We start from the raw sequence: 17,797 nt of genomic DNA on the forward strand, positions 1-17,797 counted from the left end.
AGGAAGGAAAGGATGAAGGAAGAGAGAGAGAGGGAAAGGGAGATGAAAGTGGAAAGAAGGGAAGCAGAGAGGGAGGGAGATGGATAGAAGGAAAGAAGGAGATAAAATAAAGGAGGAAGAATGGGAAGGGAGAGAGAATAGAGAGAGAAGGGAATGAGAATGGAGAAGGAAAGGAAGGGAAGTGGAAAAGGGAAGGGAAGGGAAGGGAAGATGAAAGCGGAAAGAAGGGAAGCAGAGAGGGAGGGAGATGGACAGAAGGAAAGGAGATAAAAGAAAGGAGGAAGAATGGGAAGGGAGAGAGAATAGAGGGAGAATGGAATGAGAATGGAGAAGGAAAGGAGGGAGGGAGGAAGAGGAGAAGGAGGGAGGGGAAGGGGAAGAAAGTGAAATGGAAGTGGAAAGAAGGGAGGGAGGAGATAAAGTGAAGGAGAAAGACTGGGAAGGAAGAGGGAGAAGAGGAGGAGGGAAGAAAGCGAAAGCGAAAGCGGGACCCGTGAGCGCAGGCACGTGCGTGGGCGTGTCCGGGGGCGGGGCGTGTCAGCCATGGGAGGAGGGGGCGCGGGCGGCGGGTGGCCGGTGCGGCTGGTGCGGCTGGGCCGGGTCTCGCTGGGGGCGTCGCTGGGGGCGCAGGAGGCGGCGGCGGCGGCGCTGCGGGGCTCGGCGGAGGAGCCGGAGCGGCTGGTGCTGTGGGAGCCGCGGGGCCCGGTCTACACGGCGGGGCTGCGGGGGGAGCCGGGGCTGGAGCCGGGGCGGCTGCGGGCGCTGGGGGCGGAGGTGGCGCGGGTGGGTCGCGGCGGGCGGATGACCTTCCACGGGCCGGGCCAGCTGGTGGCCTACCCGGTGCTGGACCTGCGCCGCCGCCGCCTCGCCCTCCGCGCCTACGTGGCCGCCCTGGAGCGCCTGGCCCGGGACTCCTGCCGCCGCCTCGGCCTCCCCCGCGCCCGCGCCCTCCCGCCGCCCCGCACCGGCGTCTGGCTCGGAGACCGCAAGCTCTGCGCCATCGGTGAGAGGCCGGGGGGGGGGGGGACTACCGCGCCCATGCGCCTTGCCCGCCCTGGAGCCTCCGGATCGGTGAGAGGAGGGGGGACTGCCGGGCCCATGGTGCCCGGCCGCCCAGGGCCGCGGAGGAGCCTACCGGACCCATGCATCTTGCCCACCTTGGGGCTGCAGAATAAAGTGATAGGTGGGGGGACTGCCAGGCCCATGGTGCCCGGCCAGCTCAGGCTGCGGGCTGTAAATGGAGAGGGGACTACCTTACCCATGCATGTTGCCCACTCTGGGCTCCTGAATCAGCAATAGGAGGGGGGACTATCAGGCCCATGGTGCCCGGCTGGCCGGGGCCGCAGAGGGGACTAATATACCCATTTGTGTTGACCACCCTGGGGGTTCCTGGCCCCACTCTGGGAGTCCCCAGTACATGCAGAGGAGAGGGACTGCCAGGCCCATGGTACCCAGCTGGTCAGGGCTCTTAATGGGGAGGAGACTAACCCACCTATGATCCTCAGCCAACCTGGGTTCCTGGGTCCAGTCTTGGGGTCCCCAGTGCTGTGATAGAAGGGGGACTGCCACGCCCATGCTGCCCAGCCAGCTCAGACGGCAGGCTTCAAATGGAGAGTGGACTAACGAACCCATGGATCTTGCCCAGCCTGGGCCTCTGGAATGAGTGATAGGAGCGGGACATTGCAATTAATTAATTATTATTATTATTATTATTATTATTGTATTACATTGAAGAATGTTGTATTAATATTGTACAGTATTGTGACCATTCATTCCTTATTATTACTGTATTGTATGATATTGTATTGATATTGCACAATATTGTATCACCATTCATTCATTACCATTCTTGTACAATATTGTATTGACGTACAACATTGTATCACCATTCATTATTATTATTGTGTTGATATTGCACAATATTGTATCACCATTATTATTATTGTGTTGATATTGCACAATATTGTATCACCATTCATTATTATTATTGTGTTGATATTGCACAATATTGTATCACCATTCATTACTATTATTGTGTTGATATTGCACAATATTGCATCACCATTATTATTATTATTGTGTTGATATTGCACAATATTGCATCACCATTCATTACTATTATTGTGTTGATATTGCACAATATTGTATCACCATTCATTACTATTATTGTGTTGATATTGCACAATATTGTATCACCATTCATTACTATTATTGTGTTGATATTGCACAATATTGCATCACCATTATTATTATTGTGTTGATATTGCACAATATTGCATCACCATTCATTCATTACCATTCTTGTACTCTGCCCTCTCGTATTGATATTGTCCTACTGCCTCTCTCTCCCGCTTGCCCCCCAGGTGTGCATTGCGGAAGACACATCACCACGCACGGATTGGCCCTGAACTGCTGCCCCGACCTGTCCTGGTTCGACCACATCGTCCCGTGTGGCCTGGAGGGGCTGGGGGTGACCTCCCTAAGCCAGGAGCTCCAGAGACACGTCTCGGTGGACGAAGCCACCCAGCCCTTCCTGCAGGTTTTCCAGGAAGTCTTTAACTGCAGTTTAAGCGAGGAACCAGGATCGGAGGAGTGACGGACCCAAGAGGCCGCTCGCGTTGCAAGATCCTGGATGGTCTCTTCGGAACATATTAAATGATGGGAGTTTTTCCGGCTGGCAGGTTTTATTCAACGCAATGCAAGGACCTGGACTTCTGACACAGGTAGTCCTCAACGTACGACCACAATGGAGCCCAAAATTTCTGTTGCTAAGTGAGACATTAGTTAAGTGAGTTTTGCCCTGTTTTACGACTTTTTTCACCACATTTGTTAGGTGAATTATCACAGACGTTAAGTTAGTAACATGGTTGTTAAGCGGATCTGGCTTCCCCATCTTTATCAATCTATCTTATCCATCCGTCTGTCCGTCCATCCATTATCATTTCATTTTAATATAAGTATGTTGATTGGTGTACATTTAAAGTGACAAAGTTATTCTATTTCTCTCATCTTTATATTTTTATCTCTCTTATCTATCTATGTATCTTTCTATCTTTCTATCTATCTTTATCTCTCTCGATATCTATCTTTCTATCTATTTTTATCTCTCTCTCAATCTATATCTCTCTCGATCTCTATCTCTATCATCTATCTTTCTCTCTGTCTGTCTGTCTCTCTCTCTATATATATCTATCATTTATCTATCATCCATCCATTCAGTTTATCTAATTTCCATTGAGGGGGAGAGGCTGCCCCTTGGTCCTCAATTTACGAACTTTCACTTAATGACCAAAATTACGACAGCACTGAAAAAAAATGACTTACAATCATTTTTCACACTTACGTCCTTTGCAGCATGCCCACAATGATGTCATCAAAATTCAGAATGCTTGGTTCATACTTATGACGGTCGCGGTGTCCCAGGGTCATGGGTTTCCCCTTTTGCAACCTTCCCACATGCAGAGGTAATGGAGGAAGCCGGATTCACTTAACAACCATGTTGCTAACTTAACAACTGCCTGAATTCAGTTAATGGCAGTGGCAAGCATGGTTGTAAAATGGGACAGAATGTAACTGTCTCAGTTAGCAAAAGAGATTTTGGGCTTAATTGTGGTTTGTATGTCAAGGACTACCTATGAAGCACACGTGGTCCTCATTCAACGACAGATGCAGGGATGTGGCTGCTTGGCAAAAGGATTGGAGGTGGAAGGAGTCTGGAGGCCAGTAGTCCTCGACTTACGACCACAATTCAGTCCCCAAATGTCCACTACTAAACGAGACGGTTGTTAAGTCATTCGTGCAGTCGTTAAGTGAATGGCTTCCCCATTGCCTTTGCTTGTGAGAAGGTCGCAAAAGGGGATCACACCCCCAGGACACTGCGACCGTCATAAATACAAGTCAGTTGCCAAGCGTCCAAATTTTGAACACTTGGCCATAGGGATGTTGCAACGGTTGTAAATGTGAAAAATTGTCATAAATCAATTTTCACTGCCGTTGTAGTTTTGTCACTAAATGAACAGTTGTAAGTCCTAGGATAGCTATTTTGCTTCTTTTCACCAGTTGGGGGGAGAAATAGTTTCGCTGCTAAATAGATATGCAAATAAAACACATTAAATCAGTGCCTTGTTAACCAAAAAGCTGCATTTCTCCTGCTATTGCGAGATTTTTTTATGACTGAACTCATTAAAATCCATTTTTTGGAATTCCAAGAGCCACATTTGGACTTAAAATCAGAATTTCCCCCCAATTCTTTTCTGTTATGCCTCAACTGAGTATCAATGTTGGCTAGTTCTAAACCTGGATCTATTGGCTCAATGGGGATGCAAGCCTCATCACTCAGAATGGTGGATTAATTATAGTTTAATTCAGCAGCGTGCAAAGGAGAGAAAACGTATGAAATGCAAATTATTTTATGAAAACAAATTTATACAGCTTCCCAACTCGCACTCAAGGGACACCCCCAGGCAGCTGAAAGCATTTTTGAAACCCACAACGGAAAATCCTAAACATGGCAGGTACAACGCAATGATTTACTTATCAAATAGTTATCCATTTAACATAAACATTTAGTTATAGTTATCCATTTAACATAAACATTTATTTATTGCAACACCATAAATTAATTCAACATAAAAACAGTTTTTTATTAAACATCCATTCAACATAAAATGTGTTTTACTAAAGATTTATACATTCAACAGAAGTATTTATTTATTTAAGTACATTTATTGATCCTCTCCGTTAATGTGCTGCAGTGTGGGGTCAAAAAAGTCAAGGGGGCAGTCAGCTGGGGCTGATGGGAGTTGTAGTCCAGCCTTTATTGAATTCCCAGGCCAAGGAATAGAGAGGGGAATATTAAAATGCATTATCCCCTTGCTACCTTAATGTTTGTTTCTGTCCCCTTCCCAGCGAGGGTGGACTACACCGGCCATGCTCCCCACCCAGGCTTGCCGAGGATCAGCATCGTTGGAATTGTAGTCCTACTAGGGCTGTGGACCAAACTCTTGTCTGTCTTCACCGTCAGCCACCATGCCGAGGGGTTGGCTGGTCTTCAGCTCCCCTCCTGCGGTGTGGGCTGGGGAGGATGGACCTTGCAGTCCAATGCTCCGTCTTTGGAAAGGCTGCTTCCAAGAGATCCCCAAGTCTTTTTGGGGGGGATCCCAAGAGCCGCAGATGTGAGCTGGGTGTGTGTGAGAATTTGCCCAACCAACCTTGGGGGGGGGGGGGGAGAGCTTGCAATTCCTTGCTTCAAGCCCCCTTTCAGCCTTGAAAGCGCCCCCTGCTGACCAATTTTATTTATTAAACTTGCACAAGGTAACAGCTGCTTATAATATCAAGAGATAAAAATGATATTGATAAAATACTACAACAACACAAAACACAATTCACGCTTAGTTGTAAGATGGGGAGGGGGGAGTGCAGGTACTCCTCGACTTACAACTCAAGCCCAAATTTCTGTTGCTAAGTGAGATTTACGTTCGGTGAGGTTTGGGACATTTTCACGACCTCTCTTGCCACTTATTAAGTGAATCCCTGCAGTGGTTAAATTAGTGACACGGTTGTTAAGTGAATCTGGCTTCCCCATTGTCAGGAGGTCACAAAAGGGGGCCATGTGACCTTGGGACACTGTGACCGTCGTAAATGTGAGTGTTGCCAAATGTCTGAGTTGTTATCCTGTGACCCTGAGGAGTGTGTCAACCGTTGTATGGGTGGAAAACGGTCATAAGTCCCTTTTATTTCAGGGCCTAGAATGGTCACTAAATGAACTGTTGTAAGTCGAGGACTACCTGTAGAATGAGGAGGGGGGAGGGGGATCAGATATGAATCTATCCACCACCACCACCAATGTGAAAACTTTACTTTGGAGCCCCAAACTTTAAAAAGAGCCAGGTCCCACAGATGGAAATATAATTAGAAAAATACTAAGACTGCAGAGATGGATAGATTGACATTAAAAATAAAAGACAAGGAAGGATCAGAATATTTTTTTAACCTGGGATTTTTTTTACCAGTGGTTAGCTAAAAGAGGTAGAAATTAGAAGGTAAAATATTGCTATGTATAAGTAAATGATGAAAGATTACTCCTACATATAAGTAAACATTATTATTACATATTTTATTTATTAATTAAACATGAAACTCAGTCAACTGAACATTTAAAAATGTATCACAAACACAATTGACTGGTGGTGATGGTTGATATGGATTGCTGCCAGCATCCTAGGAATCAACCAAGTTTCTCCTCCTTCTCCTTCCCCCTCCTCTTCTTCCTCTCCTCCTCCTCTTCCTCCTCCTCTACTTCCTCTTCCTCCTCCTCTTCTTCTCCTTCATCCCCTTTTTCCTCCTCTTCTATTTTCTTCTTTCTTCTTCCTCCTCTTCTTCTTCTACTTCCTATTCTTCCTCCTCCTCTTCTCTACTTCTTTTTCTTCTTCCTCTTCCTCCTCTCCTTCCTCCTCTGTATTAGTATTTTATACTCACACAATACACTGAGTTCACACAATACACTATTCATTAAGCACTTATGTAGATTAAAGAAAAAAATACATAGATATATTTTTTTAAAGAGCCAGGTCTTTTAAGCTGCCTGACCTACCTTGGCGTGCCCGGGAGCCTCGGCACCAACCGCGGAACGCCCAGCCGGCTGCACGCTCTGCAACCTGCTCCCGCCGCCCATTGCCCCTGGCGCCCGCGGGCTCCCACCGTCCCTGGCACACACACCCTTCCCCCCAGGCGGGAGTTCCACCGGCCAAGCCTGCCCGGGATTCCCGTCCGGCGGGCGGAGGAAGGGTTGCCGGAGCCTCGCCCCACGCCTTGCGCTCCGAGGCGGCCCCCGCGGACGGGGCTTGGCCAGCGGCGAGTGGGCAAGCCGGGCGAGCCGTGGCATCCGGAGGGCGCCGCGGGGCAGAGGTGAGTGCGGCGGCCGTCGTCGGCTCGATCGGAGCGACGTTGCAGCCTGGGCGAGGGGCGAGGGGGCCTCTGGGTACGCCTTGGGTCGGGGGGCTCTGCGAGCCAGAAGCCCCCGGGGTGGGCTGCAGGCAAAGCGGGCTGGTGCTGCAACGAATTCCCTGTAGACGTTCGCGCTGGAACCCGGATTGGGCTGGAGGGTCTGCAGGTCGTGGGAACGCAGCCGCTTGGCTTAGAAGGGGCTGCAACCTTAGGCAGCTCTAAGGCAGGGGAGGGGGCTTCCAGATCCCCCCCCCCGCTTCAGGTTGCCAAGGATGGGAATCCCTGCCTTAGTTCGAAGGTTGCGTGCGGGAGCCGAGCGGGAGGCAGGCGAGGGTCTCCTTGCGAGGCAGACGCGGGGAGGCGGGACGGAGGCAGGTGTGCAAGGCTCCCAAGCAGAAGGGGCGCGAGGCCCACGGAGTCCCCGCTCAGAGTCAGCGGTCGGTGGGCGGGAAAGGCACGTGCACGCGCATTAATAAGGGCTTTTGTGGCTTCTGCAAAGGTTGAAAGGCACCTGAGACAGGAAGCGCCCAAAGGCCCCTGGATCACGCAAGAAGACGGTCACCCCAAACTCTCTCTTTCTCTCTCCCTCTGTCTGCCTGTCTCTCTTTTTTTCCTCTCCCTCCCTGTCTCTCTCTTTCTCTTTCTCTTTTTCTCTCCTTCTCTCCTCTCTCTTTCTCTCCCTCTGTCTGTCTCTCTTTTTTCCTCTCCCTCTCTGTCTCTCTTTCTCTCTCTCTTTCTCTCTTTTTCTCTCCTTCTCTCTCTCTCCCGTCTCTCTCTCTTTCTCTTCCTCTCTTTCTGCTCTCTCTCTCTCTCTTTTTCTCCCTGTCTGTCTTTCTCTTTCTCTCTCTCTTTTTCTCTCCTTCTCTCTCACCCCCCTGTCTGTGTCTTTCTCTCTCTCTTTCTCTTCCTTTCTTTCTCCTCTCTCTTTTTCTCTCTCTCTGTCTGTCTATTTCTTTCTTTCTCTCTTTTTCTCTCCCTCTGTCTGTCTGTTTGTCTCTTTCTCTCTCCTCTCTCTCTCTTTTTCTCTCCCTCTGTCTCTCTTTCTCTCTCTCTCTTTTTCTCTCCTCTCTCTGTCCCCCACTCTCTCTTTCTCTTTTTCTCTCCCCCCTCCCCCCCTCTCTCTTGCATATGTAAATAATGGGGAACAGCTAAAGCCACCGTGATTGTTCCAATTTCCCAGGGGGAAATTGGGGAGCTGTCAGTGGCTGAATGTGCCACACAACTCCCTTAAAAGATGGAGCTGCCAGGCAATTTGCACTCGCTATTTTCCAGCATGTAAATAAGCAGTTCTTGGAAGCGGCTTGTCCTGCCCCTCTATTCCACCCCCATCTAACCCTAACCCCCATCTTAGAGCCTGCTGGCTGGGGGATCCTGGGACTTGGAGTCCACCTGTCTTAAAGCAGGCCAGCTGCAGCATTCTGGGAATTGAAGTACACTCCTCTTAAAGCATCCCAGCTGGGGGATTCTGTGAGTTGAAGTCCTCCCAGGTCAAAGCAGCCAAAATTGCAAAAGACTGTTCTGGAGAGAGAGATGGCAATAAAATTAATCCCTTGAGGCACGCAAAGGAGAACTGCACCTTTTAAGCCAGATGTTGTTTTCCACAAAGTTACGAAACTCAAGAGTATGTTAATTTCACCTGAGGAGTCACAAGCTATACAACCTGAGGCTAAATTTCCTGTCTTCCGGGTGTATTAAAAACACGGGCAATATATCTTAGAAGGCTGAAATACGCCTCCCATTTCCCAGTGGATTTTTTAAAAAAAATATTGTCAATTTAAGAGTTGGCTTTGACGTCTAGATCTGCCTTTCCCAAACAATGTTGCATCCCTACAAATGCATTTCTTAAAACAGGATTTACATTCTACACGCCGAGGCTAATATTTTACGGGCTCAGTTGGTGGTTGGGGCCTTATCCAGGTAGTCCTCAGATTATGACCACAATTGAGCCCAACATTTCTGTTGTTAAGCAAGTCTATTGTGAAATGAGAAGCCCCTGAGATATTGGAAGACTGCTATCATGTCTCCCCTAGTCCTTCTTTCTAATAAATTAGACATACCCAGTTCCTGCAACCGTTCTTCATAGGTTTTAGCCTCCAGTCCCCTAATCCTCTTTGTTGCTCTTCTCTGCACTCTTTCCAGAGTCCCAACATCTTTTTACAGCATGATGACCAGAACTGGATGCCGTATTCCAAGTGTGGCCTTACCAAGGCCTTATAATATAACCCTTCACGTGATCTTGATTCTATCCCTCTGTTGATGCAGCCTAGAACTGTGTTGGCTTTTTTGGCAGCTGCTGCACACGGCTGGCTCCTATTTAAATGGTTGTCCACTAGAACTCCAAGATCCCTCTCACAGTTGCTACTATTGAGCAAGGTACCACCTATACTGTACCTGTGCATTTCATTTTCCTTGCCTAAATGTAGAACCTGACTGTTTTCACCATTGAATTTTCTTCCTGTCCTGCTTTTTTAAGCTCCAACTTTCATAACTGTGGGTATTATAATAGTTCCGCTGTTTAATTAACAACAAGGTTAATTAACCAGTGGAACAGCTTGCTACCAGAAGTTGTGGGTGCTCCATCCCTGGAGGTTTTTAAGAAGAGACTGGACAGCCACTTGTCTGGAATGGCACAGGGTCTCCTGCTTGAACAGGGGTTTGGACTAGAAGACCTCCAAGGTCCCTTCCAACTCTGTTATCTATGAATTTCATCTCAATGTGTGTCATGCTTATGATTTCATTGGTCCTTCTGCCCCCACGCCCCTCCAACCCATGGATATGTGGCTGCTCCCAAGTGACAGCGCATGGTGTATATGTGTGTGCTTGTGTATTGTGTCCTCAATGTTATCAAGAACACTTTGTCTCCAGGTAATCTGCTTTGAGTCTTCCAAAATGGAACAGCGTGTGAGCTAAAACAATAGAAAGTAAGACATTTGATTCATTGCCCCATAGATGGACCATCAACTGTTTGGAAACAAACCGATGTCAGTAAAAACATTAGTGTGTTTATAGAAAAAATAACGAAATCAAAATGGCTGGTTGGAAGTGAAAAATATGGGCTTGTCAAGATTAGGAGAGGGATCGCCCTTATTGAGTGTCATTGACCCGATCTGAATTTCAAGGATTTTGGAGAAAACAAACCTCTTTATCAGGATCTGTAGAGATTCTCCGTCATCCAGGTCACGGTTGTCCCAAAGGTGGCTTTTCAAGAAGCAATTGGACTTTTTGGTTTTTCTTTTGAAGACGTTTCGCTTCTCATCCAAGAAGCTTCTTCAGCTCTGACTGGATGGTGAAGGGTGGAAGGATTGATACTCCTTGCAGACAGCTGGTCATTTGCATCCTTTGAGAGGGTCCTTGAGGCCACCTGGAGGTTTTATCTGTGTCCTCAGGGTCCCCAGAGTGATGCAAATGGTTCCTGTAGTCTGCCATTTTCCCCCCTCTGGAAATCCATTCCTTCTCCCACCACATTCCAAGGGTCTTCACCCCAAATTGTAGAGCTGAAAGTCTGTAGAGATTCTCCGTCCTCCAGGTGAGGGTTGTCCCAAAGGTGCTTTTTTCAGGAGGCAACTGGACTTTCCTGTTGCTTTCCAAGACAACATCCCCACGGTCTTGTGATCAAAATCCAGACCCTTGGCAACCGAGTCATATTTATGACGGTCGTAGTGTCCCAGGGTCACGTGAAAGTCCCCTTTGGTGACCTTCTGACAAGCAAAGTCAACAGGGTGGCCGGATTCACTTAACAACGGTGTGACCCACTTGACAAATGCACTGATTCACTTAGCTAAGTCGCTAACTGCACCCCCCCCCCCCGCACCTCCTAAATTGCTAAAAACAAACAAACCCTTGCCCTGTTTTTGGCCTGCAAGGCCTCTTGCACCAACCTGGAAGCCAAAACGGGGCATGTGGGGCACACAAGGCCCCCAAAATGCAATGCGAGCACCACTACTACCCCCGTGCATGTGCCTCTCCCATAAATGAGCGCATGCATCCCCTGCATGTCCCATGCCCCCCCCCCCCCGCATGCATGGCAGAGACCCAGAGACCACCTAGCCAGTGGGAGGTGCGCGCCAGTGGTGGGTCCTGGGCAGTACAGCCCAGTACGGCCGTAGCGGTAGTAGCCAGGAGCAGCGGCCACCGTACCGGTACGGTGGCTCATTTGGCCCACCCACCCACCCGCGTTCCACAGCTGTTTATAATGTACCCGGCTAATAGTGCATATGCGCACAGTGTGTGGTCCCTGCGCGACCTCCGCCAAGCAGCTGGGTGTTCCAGGGCACTGGTATATTCATGCGCTCGCAGCGCGCGAGCCCAACTAGGACACCCAGCCCTGTGCACAGCGTACTGGTTGCAATGGGATCCGGAAGCCGCCACTGGTGTGTGCACATGCGCAGTGGAGTTGGGTTGGGCTGACGGCGGGCTCTGCGTGCCACTTGTATGTACCAGAGGTGGCATGCACCTGGTTCTTACCGGTGGGGCAAACCAGTAGTGGTGGCTGCAGGAGGCTCTGCCCGCCTGACCTGACATAATGCGCAACCTTCTGCGGTGGTGTGCATGCGCAGAATCTGGCGCAAGCGAGCGCTCGTGTGAGCGTGCTCACATTTGCGAACCGGTAGCAAAGGTAAGCGAATCCCACCGTTGCTGCGTGCCATAGGTTCGCCATCACGGCTCTTAAGGCCTCTTTCTTGAGCAGAGGGCTGGACTAGAAGACCTCCGAGGCCCCTTCCAGCTCTCTGTGGTTCTGAGATGCTCCAGAATTGCCACTTTTGCAGAAGGAGAGCCGTGTCCAGCCAAGGCTAGCCAGAAATCAGGCGGAATCTGGCGGAAGCTTTACGAAGCGTCAGAAGCGTGCCAGGAGGAGGGCGATCCCCTCATCTGGTCTCCCAGGGCATTCAAGCGAAATAGGAGGCCGCTTGGAGGGCGGATCTTCCTTCGCCTGGGAGATAAAAGGCTCCCTCAAACTTTTGGCTTTTCATTTTGGGCAGGGCTGCAAAGCAGCTTCGCCTCACCAAGAGACAATTTGTGCACCCGTCCTTCGCTGGGGGGCCGCAGAGAGAGTCCTCGACATACGATCCCAGGTTGGGACCGGAATTTCCGTTGCTAAGCGAGGCGGTTGCTCAGTGAGTCGTTCTGATTTCGGGATCTTTTTTAAAAATTATTTTTGGTTGAGCAAATCCCCGCGGTTGTTGAGGGAAGACGGAAAATCAGCGGCAGTGTGTGTGTGTGTGTGTGTGTGTGTGTGTGTGTGTTTGGCTGAATTGCACAAAAGAGCCCTTGATTCTCGCAACCCGTCAGGAAGCGGCCAGGAGAAGTGAAACTTAAGATCTGAAACTGGTTGGACTGGTTTTGGGGTTGCTTTTTTTTTTTAAATAAGAGCCTAATCTAGACTTTGCTATTCAGGAAATAAAAAAAAATTGTGAGGTGAATTGCATTTCTGCGGTTCAAGAGACTCGCAAATTGTGCACTTCAGCCTGCGAAGAGTAAGTCCCATTGAATGCAACGGGACTTCGGTTTGAAGGGGCGGTTGCCCTTGTCTCGGGGTGACCTGCCCCGCCCAGTTGTGCAAATTTACACCTGGTGATCCATCAACTTTTGTTCAGTTGCTGGCAGGGACTTTGTTCCCACCAAACAGGATCACAACAACCTGCCCTGATCCAAGAACGGCATGAAATATAATATTTTAAAGCTGATCTCCTAGAGGAGAAATACATGTATATATTTTCCCGTGTGCTTGTCTTTCTTAACAGAATAACCGAATGGCAGAGTTGGAAGGGTCCTTGGAGGTCTTCTAGTCCAACCGCCTGCTCAGGCAGGAGACCCTAGGCCATTTCAGACAATTTGACGTCCAGACTCTTCTTGAAATTCTCCAGGGTTAGTCGATCCACAACTTCTGAAAGCAAACCATTCCATTGATTACTTCTTCTCACTGTTAGGAAGTTTCTGCTTAGTTCAAGTCGGATCTCTGGTGAGTTTCCATTCATTGTTTCTTGACCTATTTCAGGTGCTTTGGAGAATAGAATAATAGAATAACAGAGTTGGAAGGGACCTTGGAGGTCTTCTAGTCCAACCCCCTGTTCAAGCAGGAGACCCTATACTAATTCAGACAAGTGACTGCCCAGTCTTTTCTTAAAAATTTCCAGTGTTGGAGGAGCACCCACAACTTCTGGTGGCAAGCTGTTCCACTGGTTAATTGTTCTCACTTTTAGGAAGTTTCTGCTTAGTTCTAAGTTGCTTCTCTCCTTGGTTAGTTTCCACCCATTGCTTCTTGTTCTGCCCTCAGGTGCCTTGGAGAACAGTTTGACTCCCTCTTCTTTGTGGCAGCCCATGAGATATTGGAAGACTGCTATCCTGTCTCCCCTAGTCCTTCTTTTCATTAAACTAGACATACCCAGTTCCTGCAACCGTTCTTCCTATGTTTTAGCCTCCAGTCCCCTAATCCTCTTTGTTGCTCTTCTCTGCACTCTTTCCAGAGTCTCCACATCGTGGTGACCAAAACTGAATGCCGTATTCCAAGCGTGGCCTTACCAAGGCTTTACAAAGCGGTGCTAATACTTCACGTGATCTTGATTCTGTCCCTCTAGTAAGGCCGCCTGGGATAGCTTTGGCTTTTTTGGCTGCTGCTGCACACGGCTGGCTCCTATTGAAGTGATTCTCTCCTTCTCACACCTTATGCCTCCTTCGGACAGCGAGCGAAGTCAGAAAAATTTCTCTGGATCTCCAGAGAGGCAAAGAGATGCAGGTGGTACTCCTTGGCATACAACGGTCATGGAGCTTGCCCGTTATAGCCACAAAAATGGGCAAGTCACAGGATCGACCTGATTTTACAACATTTTTAAAAACATTGGTCTTTAAGGGAATAGGGCTGGTTCTTTTCTCTGTTGGAGAAAGAAAGGATGTCATGCAGGGCATTCTTTTTAAGCTGAGGCGAATGGAAGATATATGTGGAACATCATCCTAGGGTTGCCCCCCCTCCCTCTATTTTTTCAAAAAGCACCAAGACTGGTTTTGCCAGCAGGCCAGAGACCCCGGGCTCTACGGAGCCCACCAAGGGGTTGGTCCGATTGTTGCCATCAAAGGTATCCTTATGCTTTGTCAACCATGAAAGACAGGGAAGGGCTTTGGACTCTACAGGTGGTCCTCCCTTAGTGACTTCTTCTTCAGCAGCCATTCGAAGTTACTAACCGTGCTCAGCAAGAAGGCTTATGGCCGGTCCTTGAAGTTGTGGCCGTCGCAGTGTCCCCCACAGTCACAGGATCACGATTGGGGCACTTGGGCCACCGGCACACAGTTCCAATGGTCGCAGCTTCCCACAGTCACATCATCACTACTTGCGATCTTCACTGCCAGCTTCCCATAAGTCACGTCAATGAGGAAACCAGGCTCCTTCTGATGTTGCCCTTAATGACGGCACAGGATTCCTTAACAACCACAACCTGAACTGTCATTGTACGTGGAAGATCGCATTTCGTTTCATTGTACAAGGTGCAAGGACAGTAAAGTAAAGTAAAGTAAAAAGTAAAGTAAAAAGTAAAGTAAAAAGTAAAGTAAAAAGTAAAGTAAAAAGTAAAGTAAAAAGTAAAGTAAAAAGTAAAGTAAAAAGTAAAGTAAAAAGTAAAGTAAAAAGTAAAGTAAAAAGTAAAAAGTAAAGTAAAAAGTAAAGTAAAAAGTAAAGTAAAAAGTAAAGTAAAAAGTAAAGTAAAAAGTAAAGTAAAAAGTAAAGTAAAAAGTAAAGTAAAAAGTAAAAAGTAAAGTAAAAAGTAAAGTAAAAAGTAAAGTAAAAAGTAAAGTAAAAAGTAAAGTAAAAAGTAAAGTAAAAAGTAAAGTAAAAAGTAAAGTAAAAAGTAAAAAGTAAAGTAAAAAGTAAAGTAAAAAGTAAAGTAAAAAGTAAAGTAAAAAGTAAAGTAAAAAGTAAAGTAAAAAGTAAAGTAAAAAGTAAAGTAAAAAGTAAAGTAAAAAGTAAAAAGTAAAGTAAAAAGTAAAGTAAAAAGTAAAGTAAAAAGTAAAGTAAAAAGTAAAGTAAAAAGTAAAGTAAAAAGTAAAGTAAAAAGTAAAGTAAAAAGTAAAGTAAAAAGTAAAGTAAAAAGTAAAAAGTAAAGTAAAAAGTAAAGTAAAAAGTAAAAAGTAAAGTAAAAAGTAAAGTAAAAAGTAAAGTAAAAAGTAAAGTAAAAAGTAAAGTAAAAAGTAAAGTAAAAAGTAAAGTAAAAAGTAAAGTAAAAAGTAAAGTAAAAAGTAAAGTAAAAAGTAAAAAGTAAAGTAAAAAGTAAAGTAAAAAGTAAAAGTAAAGTAAAAAGTAAAGTAAAAAGTAAAGTAAAAAGTAAAGTAAAAAGTAAAGTAAAAAGTAAAGTAAAAAGTAAAGTAAAAAGTAAAGCAAAAAGTAAAGCAAAAAGTAAAGCAAAAAGTAAAGTAAAAAGTAAAGTAAAAAGTAAAAAGTAAAGTAAAAAGTAAAGTAAAAAGTAAAGTAAAAAGTAAAGTAAAAAGTAAAGTAAAAAGTAAAGTAAAAAGTAAAAAGTAAAGTAAAAAGTAAAGTAAAAAGTAAAAAGTAAAGTAAAAAGTAAAGTAAAAAGTAAAGTAAAAAGTAAAGTAAAAAGTAAAGCAAAAAGTAAAGTAAAAAGTAAAGTAAAAAGTAAAGTAAAAAGTAAAGTAAAAAGTAAAAAGTAAAGTAAAAAGTAAAGTAAAAAGTAAAAAGTAAAGTAAAAAGTAAAGTAAAAAGTAAAGTAAAAAGTAAAGTAAAAAGTAAAGCAAAAAGTAAAGCAAAAAGTAAAGTAAAAAGTAAAGTAAAAAGTAAAGTAAAAAGTAAAAAGTAAAGTAAAAAGTAAAGTAAAAAGTAAAGTAAAAAGTAAAGTAAAAAGTAAAGTAAAAAGTAAAGTAAAAAGTAAAGTAAAAAGTAAAGTAAAAAGTAAAGTAAAAAGTAAAGCAAAAAGTAAAGTAAAAAGTAAAGTAAAAAGTAAAGTAAACCAAACCAAACCAAACTAAACTAACCAAAACCAAAAAGGGGCCAAGTTTGAGAAACAGAATGGGGCAGGTTCTCCCAGGACACACCTGGGGCCGAGGTATGGCTGTTATCTCCTCTCAGGTTACTATGATGATAACTGTTGTGGCCCAGCAGGTTCCGTTTGAGCTGCTGATGGACTCGGATAGCGAGGGATCATTTCAGTCGGCCCTGGATGATGTGGAAGGAACCCTGTGCAGGTTGCAGACTCAGAGCAGGGAGCAGAGGGGCTGGTTGGCCACCAGGAGGCGCCTGAGGCATGGAGCAGTGGGGAGGATTAAAGGCACTTTGTCCCTGATGCTAGAGTGAGAAGGGCTGAGAAACGGAAGCAGCAGCTCCGTAGGCAGACTCACAGAAGATATGATTAAGCACAGGTGGTTGTGGATTGGCCCCTCCCAAGAGAGCTTATAGGTGAGGCGTTGGGAGGGGACATTTGCAGGAAACAACCATTCAAATTGGTGATTGAGAAGCTCTGTGTATTTCCAGTCGTGTCTGTTCCTGGGGACTCTCTGTGTTGTTCTGTTGGCACCTGAGTGGTCTGGGCTCTCAGCCAAAGGACTTGCTATCTCCTTCATTAAATAGTGGCAGACAGCCAAGCCTGTGTCCTGGCTTACTCACAGGCATGGAGAGGGAGGTCAGAAAAGTTAAGTATGAAAGGGCGATAAGGTCAACAGGAACCGGATCTGCAGCGAAAACAAAAACACTTTGGTGGACAAACTCTTGAGGTTAGGAAGAAAAGAAAGAGGAATGGCCATTTCACAAGGCAGGAACAACACGGAAGTCAAATACAAGATGCTTTTGAGTGCTTTTTAGGTTGAGAGTTACCTGGAACAGGGGCGGAGTGGATGGCCATACTACACTAAGGCCACACCTGGAATCCTGCACCCAGTTTTGGTTGCCACGATGTAGAAAAGATGTGGAGACTCTGGAAAGAGTGCAGAGAAGAGCAACCAAGAGGATTAGGGGACTGGAGGCTAAAACATACGAAGAACGGTTGCAAGGATTGGGTAGGTCTATTTTAATGAAAAAGAATACAAAGGGGTGACATGATAGCATCTTCCAATATTTGAGGGGCTTCCACAAAGAAGAGGGAGCCAAGCTATTCTCCAAAGCCCCTGAGGGCAGAGAGAGGGCAACAGAGAGAGAGACAGAAGTCAGTACTTCTTTTTTCCCACCTATCTTTCCTTGCTTCTCTTTCCCCTTTCCTTTTCCTCTCCTTGCTCATTCATTTACTTTTGCATTTTATAAGACTTCATAACTTAATAAAATGTTTGCAAAAACAAACAAACTAACAAAAAACCCTCTGAGAATTACAAAGGAGGAGGTTGGTCAGACCTTTTGGGGGTGGGGGCATCCTAGAGCAGGGGTCTCCAACCTTGGCAACTTTAAGCCTGGTGGACTTAAACTCCCAGAATTCCCCAGTAAAGCTGGCTGGGGAATTCTGGGAGTCGAAGTCCTCCAGCAAAACTTGCTGGGGAGAATTCTGGGAGTCGAAGTCCTCCAGCAAAGCTGCCTGGGGAATTCTGGGAGTCGAAGTCCTTCAGCAAAGCTTGCTGTGGGGAATTCTGGGAGTCAAAGTCCTCCAACAAAGCTTGCTGGGGGGAATTCTGGGAGTCGAAGTCCACCAGGCTTAAAGTTGCTAAGGTTGGAGACCCCTGTCCTAGAGGAGGCCTATGGTCTCATCCATCTCCAGGTTGCTGCAGCGGGAGGGGTCCTTCCTCCCCAAATTCTCACTGGGGAGAGAGTTCTGTTTTCTGGGAAGGACGGATGCCATCCTGAATTTCCTTCTGATTTGGTCCACCAGCATTCTCCAGGCGCCAGGATGGCCTCTAACCACACCGAGGGCTGGTTCCAGAAGCTGGACGTGAT

At 46.4% G+C, this 17,797-nt stretch overlaps 2 protein-coding genes across 7 annotated transcripts in view; both read left to right on the forward strand.

Annotated features, from left to right (window-relative positions):
• Nucleotides 1-543: 543 nt before the first annotated feature.
• LIPT2 (lipoyl(octanoyl) transferase 2) lies at nt 544-2,596 on the forward strand (the record flags this gene model as incomplete). The annotated part of the gene is made up of 2 exons (XM_081950348.1): nt 544-1,003; nt 2,364-2,596. The coding sequence occupies 2 exons, from the start codon at nt 544-546 to the stop codon at nt 2,594-2,596; spliced, it is 693 nt and encodes a 230-aa protein (XP_081806474.1).
• KCNE3 (potassium voltage-gated channel subfamily E regulatory subunit 3) overlaps nt 2,593-17,797 on the forward strand; it is a 15,722-nt gene continuing 517 nt past the window's right edge. Inside the window, exons 1-3 of one of the 6 annotated variants that reach the window (XM_081953245.1) lie at nt 6,782-6,906; nt 12,687-12,904; nt 17,733-17,797. The exon at nt 17,733-17,797 is cut by the window's right edge and continues 517 nt beyond it. In XM_081953245.1, the coding sequence (XP_081809371.1) occupies nt 17,751-17,797 (47 nt within the window). In that variant the 5' untranslated portion in view covers nt 6,782-6,906; nt 12,687-12,904; nt 17,733-17,750. Of the gene's footprint in view, nt 2,724-6,716; nt 6,907-11,894; nt 12,060-12,686; nt 12,905-15,855; nt 16,936-17,732 lie in introns of those variants that run through there. The other 5 variants (XM_081953244.1, XM_081953246.1, XM_081953243.1 and 2 more) reach the window with 5 other exon arrangements.

Source organism: Natrix helvetica, assembly GCF_964273705.1.
Source record: "Natrix helvetica genome assembly, chromosome: 4".
In the NCBI taxonomy this organism is placed as follows: Eukaryota; Metazoa; Chordata; class Lepidosauria; order Squamata; family Natricidae; genus Natrix; species Natrix helvetica.